At 42.6% G+C, this 6,068-nt stretch overlaps 1 protein-coding gene across 1 annotated transcript; it reads right to left on the bottom strand.

Annotated features, from left to right (window-relative positions):
* Positions 1 to 625: 625 nt before the first annotated feature.
* On the bottom strand, positions 626 to 5,637 carry tprg1l (tumor protein p63 regulated 1-like). The gene is made up of 6 exons (XM_037103059.1): positions 5,229 to 5,637; positions 4,915 to 5,006; positions 4,645 to 4,695; positions 3,317 to 3,442; positions 3,011 to 3,164; positions 626 to 2,377 (listed from the first exon to the last, which is right to left on the bottom strand). The coding sequence occupies exons 1-6, from the start codon at positions 5,457 to 5,459 to the stop codon at positions 2,183 to 2,185; spliced, it is 849 nt and encodes a 282-aa protein (XP_036958954.1). The 5' UTR covers positions 5,460 to 5,637; the 3' UTR covers positions 626 to 2,182.
* Between the last annotated feature and the right edge of the window lie 431 nt (positions 5,638 to 6,068).

Here is a 6,068-nt window from a genome sequence, read left to right as displayed (position 1 = left end):
TTAATCGATATTTATAAAAAACAATACAAAGATCCATGACTCTGCACAACGCGTATTTGTAATGGTGAAGACTACAAAGGGTCCTGGAGGATTGGAAATGACTTCGATGTGAAATGGATACTGAGTGGGCTGGAATAAAGAATGGTTTAGCAGCAGGACATTCTGGTTTACAGAGTACATTTTCAGCTTGGTGCCATAAAAGGTTTTAAGTGTTGACATCTGATAAAAAAGCTTTTACTATTTGTGGTGATGAATCTACTTGATAAAACAAAGACTTAAGAGGGTTTTTAAAGCACTGTACAGTGTGCGGTTCTTACATACACGTGGATGACATCTTTGATCTGGAAAAGAAATGCATCATTACTGTTTGGATGTAATAGTTGATACCTGCTATGAACAAACTGAAATCCCAGTAAGAATCCAAACTGCTAGCAGGCAGTACTAAATATGTAAGGAGTGCATTACATGGCCACAGGGCATCATCTGTCAGTCTGTATGATGTCCCATTTATAAAAGCTTGAATTGTGCACCAACCCGGTCGGTAACTCATTCACATTGTTGCAGTCCTTGACAAAACAAGCATGGTGTAAATGCACTTCTTGACACTGACCAGAGCTGAGGCCCCTGATGAGAACATGTAGGCATTTATTAATCTTTGTTGTGGCTACTGTGCTACAGATATCTAGAACAAAAAAGGAAGCCTTCACATTATTTGTGACAAACAAAATCCCTACATAAAATGCTTCAGACTGTGCACTGAAATATTCATTATCTAGAACCCTTCATGAGTTATCTGCAAAATAACAACAAATAAATAAAACCTATTATTTAGTATTTACAAATCCATTTAGGATCGTCCTTTAAAAACATCAGTCATGCAAACTCAACGTGCAGGGAACAGGCAGAAGTTACGACCAGGAAAAAGGCATTTTAAGACAATTATTCATCGGCATCGTTGAGCGTGAAAATATGGCCGGTTAACCTTTGGTAGCACAATGATTTAAAAAATAATCAGCTAATTCCTGGTCACAAGAAATATACAGTATGTTAATAATGAACTAATGCAAAGCGCTGTCTGCATGTTTTTCATATTGTAACCCAGATATTATTAATAGTGCAAAGGGGTGCCTAACATAAATGCAAGCTGCAGGATCTTTTAAGGCGACTTACAAACATAAAGACATGGTTCACAAGTTTATGTTGCATAAAACATCTGTAACGTACAAGAACGTTTTAGAGATCGTAGCTATTGCAGTTCCCTACTCTGAGCAATGACATATATCAGGCTGATGTAAGCATGGAGAGCACGACATTGGCCAGTAAGAGAGGAGGGTCACAACATGTAACGTATTTCAACTTCGACGTCTGTTTTCTAGCTCTTATTTTCCACAAGCAACAGCTGAGCCCAGGGCTTTTCAGTAAAGCAGCGCAAATTGTTGAACATTCTTCCCGGTTAGTCACATTTATTACAATAATCATGTGACATTGTGACCGTTAAACTCAATCGGTCAGCTGCTATTCCATACCAAGAAGCTACTGTACGGCCTTGTGATCTGCATAATGCAGTCCTTTTATTTCAGACCTTGTTAAATTTAGCAAATATTTAACATATTCTTGGATGATTCACTGCATGTTTCATTACCCATCTCTGTGTGGCCTGTTTTTCTGCAGAAAAGTAAAAGCTCAAAGCACATCTTTAACCCTGAAGAGACGACCCTGGCGTTTGCGCTCCTCTACCAGACTCTAGACATCCCACCAGTTTCAGTGGTTACATGGGGAATATCAGACTACAAGAAGCTCCATCTACAGTATGTACAGAGGCGATTAATTGATGGTAATGCTGTGTCCTTCCTCTCCGACTCTTTGTCACCTGGGCGTACACTCCTGAGGGCCCATGTTGGTATGGTGGATCTGCGAGCAGCTTTTTTTTTTTTTTTTTTTTTGAAGAGAAACAAATGAGTAGACAGTCCATGCAGTGCTGCGCGCCATTTACCTCCAGTAGGCTGACCACTTGTCTGCAACACCAACCTCGGGAGGTGTGGACATCTCATGGGCTCAACTTACACACACAGACTGGTTGCGCATTGCACTGTAGTGGAGCGACAGCTTCCCTCAGACAGCGCAGTTTTAACACAGACACATGGGTTGAACTCTTTTGTAATCAAGAGAGAAGCTGTGGGCCTTAGAAGCCGATCTTGCCACGGGTCATCGAGTAGCCGAGCTTGGCCTCGTTGTTGATGAAGGACATGATGCCCAGATAGGTCTCGATGAGCAGGGGTCTCTCCAGGATCAGGACGCCGTTGGCTCGACCGGGGATTGGGTGCTCCTTGTGGGCTTTCTTTACTGCCTGCACCAGCTGGGTCCTGAAGTTATCCATCTTGGCAAGTAAAGGGAAAAGAACATGAAGCTAGAACTGATCCTGAGGCTGATACCGATATTAGGAAGTGAAAAATGCTGCTCTTGAGGGTGAATTGCTAATGGTTCTGCACGAGAAAAATCAGTCATGTCCCCAGAAAGTTTCCCCAGATACTGTCATTGCCTTGCCAATAATAAATAAATTACCAGCTTTGAAAACAACGGCTCGCACACAAAGTCACGACTACACTGTTAACAGTCTTTCTCTCAAGGGGTGAGTTTCGCAGCAGTCGGTCTTTTGTTTTCAGCTGGACTGTGACTGCTAGAGCCATTGTGCCACCTACTGTGCATGAATGACCTGCTGCACCAGTGCTCACCACTGTTTGTCTTGAGAAATAAGCAAAAGGCCACCATAAAAGATGTTAAAATACCTTATAGGGCTGCGACAATCACCTGATTCCTAAGCTGTTTGTCTATAAATGTCAGAAAATGGTAAAAGTCCTCAAATATTATCATCAGTTTTGTCCACAACCCAAAAGTATTCAGTCTTCATTCATAGATGAAAATAGAAAATAATCACATTTAAGAAGCTGGAATTATTTAAAACGTATGACTTAAACCAACTGAATAACTGCAATAGATAAAGAGATACTACCTGGCAGAGGGAGGCCACCTTCTCATCAGCGTGGGCCATGGGGTGCTCTGTGAAGGTGGCGTAGGGCATGTCTGTGGACCAGGGGTTCCAGCGGTTCAAGAATGAAGCCCGAGGACGTTTGTCCCACTGGACACGTATCCCGTAGCCCTCTCTCCTGCAGAAGGACAGGAGGATTAGCCAGAGATAAGGCCCGCTTTGATTCAGAAATTTGTCCCAATTCTAAAATAATGATTAATGATTAATGATTGCTCATGTCGCAGCTGACATACAAATACTGAGAGCGAAAAACTCCAGATGTCGGCCTACTTGTTTAGGGACTTGGGCGGGAACTCAAACTCTCCCACTGAGATGGTGTCCACAGCGTTGAGAGAAATCCTGACGACCTGCTGACACAACAGGTTGATGAAGTCGTACTTGCAGACCAGCAGCGACCTGCACACACAGCAGAGCATGTCACACGTGTCAGCAGACAATCGTCACACACTAGGTACACCATCTGAACATTTGGACTTCGCCTACCGGAGGAGAGTAGGACAGCAAAATCTATGACTTCCTTTAAATCACTTCTTAAAACCCACTTTTACAGACCTGCTTTAATGTGAAGATGACCTTTTCTTCCTAAAACATGACTAATCTGTCTATCCTTTTATTCTTTTTGCTGTTCTTATTGTATGTATCTGTTTCTAATCCTCTAATGCGATGTTGTCTTCTTTCTGTCCTCTATTGGTTTTGTCTATTTATTTGATTATTTGTGTAGCTATGATGAGAATTTACCTTTTTATTGATCGCTTCTATTCCTCTTATCTGTATTTATTCCTACTGACACTTTGTGTTGGATTCTGCAGATGTTTTTGTTTTTAATTTTGCCTTCTTGTTTTCGCTTTCTGGTGTTTGGCCTGACTGTTTAGTGTTTCTAGCTTTGTCAAAATACTTATTACAATTATCATTATTAGCATTACTATTATTACACTGATGACTTCTTTGCTTTCAATAATGGCTATTTTAATGTAAATATAAACAGTATCAATTAGATATCGATTATCAGTGAACATGACTTATCAGTGAACCACATTGGTGCAGGTGGGCACTTCCTTCAGCCCTTTGCAGTCTACTATTAAATTAAATATTAAATATATTGATATTCTGTGATCAGTTCTTAGTAGTGCTTAAGAAAAGCGTTGCTAAGGCAGACACGTGTTAACTCCAGCTTGTTGTAGACATCAATGTGCACTTGGTACTGAAACAGGAACATGTTCCTATTTAAATGTGTGCAGACTTAAATGTGAAGCTTCCAGTTTCTTTTACCAATGAGCAGTGCTTTCTTTTATTCCAACTGAGCTGTTGCTCAGATTTTTCTTTGTCTCTTTCTGCCCTCTGAGCTGTCAGTCTGGTTGAACTATTGTACTGCGTGTTCTTCTCCATGTACAAAACATTACCTAAACCAAAAAGAATCCTGTCTTACAAAATATCATCTCCTTGTAATAGTCACCTTTAACAACCTAAAAAGCTTTAAAGATAACGAGAAGTCCTCGCAGACACCTGGTCGTACTGAATCAAAGCTTTGGCAGCGGATGATTCCAAACTTTTAACAGTATTGTGTGTTGTAGGTCAACAGAGTATTATTTCTGACTTACCGATCAGTTATGAGCACAAGTCTCTCCCTCTCATTGTTCCAGTGATCAACTCTGTAGGAACAGACACAATATACCAGCTGTGATTTGATGGTCAAAAAGCACACGTGTCATTTACTGAGTCATATAGTTGATTAAAAGTGAAAAATATATAGATGAGGAGGAAAAAGCATCAACTTGTTATCATTTAATAAACATTTAGCATGAATACATGGTCCAGCTGGTGTCACCCCCCCGTGTAATGTAACAGCCACATGCTGCTGGGATACTCACTCGGCCAGCAGCCACACACTGAGCACCTCTCCATCCTCGGAAGGGAGTGCCACGGTCCTGATGTCGCTCACCGCCTGCTCGATGGTACCTGGCTGAGATCAGCATCACGCATCAGCATCATCATCATCAGCATCCTATCCTTCCTCCCTGTGGTGTGCTGGTGCAGCTCTGAATATGCTCTGCTTCTTCACTTGTGTTTGTTTACCACGGGGGGTTATTTTGAGACATGCGCATAGGATCTAATTAAAAAAAAAAAACAAACCGGCCTTGGTGCCTGTTGACACGAGCCGTCCTCTACAGTGGAAGCAACTTACCCTGAACACGAAGTAGTCCTTCACCTTCGCCTGGATCGTGGGGTTGTGCACATGAAAGGGCGTCAGCGTTTGCAGCGGGGGGCAGCAGGCCACCGCGGCTCCGTGCCCGAAGCCTCCTCGTCCGGCCTCGGGCGGCGTGAAGGCAACCTCGACCCCCTCCTCGGTCTCCGCGGGGTGGAGGATGGCAGCGCCCGGGCTCTCCGGCTCCACCGTGTCGTTCAGCTGTAGCATGGTGCGACGGAATAACGCTGACCGCGGAGCCTCCCGACGATGTGCGCCAAGTGCTAGACGAGAAAATGTCCTTTCGGGGATGCAGACTCACCCATTGCGCACGAATAGTGTTTTGATTCTGAGAGCCGCGAGGAAGTAGGCTCGTGCCCTTCTTACTTCACCCCCCCCCCTTTCATTTACTTCCTCTTAAAGGGACATGTTTGGTTTTAACCCAGCCAATTACATAAACAGGTGTTTAGAGAGAGGATGAGCCCTCTTCTATGTGACTAAATACTAATAATTCTGGTAGCTAAATTACTTTAAATTTATTTGCTTATTAAAACAGGGTTATGGGTTATGATAGTTTGATTGTAGCCCTAGTCTAAATGCTTGGACTGAAAGTACCATAAGTTATGTTGAAAGTCTGTTTTCCTTCTGCCTGCAAAGCATCCCGCAAAAGCAAACTCACAGGTTTGCACCATGATCTAAATCAGATACAGAATCTGCTTTATTGGCCGGGTTTGTGTGTTCACATAAAAAGAATTTGGACAGTGGTTACAAGTTGCTCTTAGCATCAAACACAGTTCCAAGAACAAATTTCAGGAAGATGACTCAAAATAATCAGGGCTT

This window comes from Acanthopagrus latus, chromosome 7 (genome assembly GCF_904848185.1).
Source record: "Acanthopagrus latus isolate v.2019 chromosome 7, fAcaLat1.1, whole genome shotgun sequence".
NCBI lineage: Eukaryota > Metazoa > Chordata > Actinopteri > Spariformes > Sparidae > Acanthopagrus > Acanthopagrus latus.
Note: the sequence above shows the minus strand (reverse complement) of the source record. Positions and strands in the feature narration are given on the sequence as shown.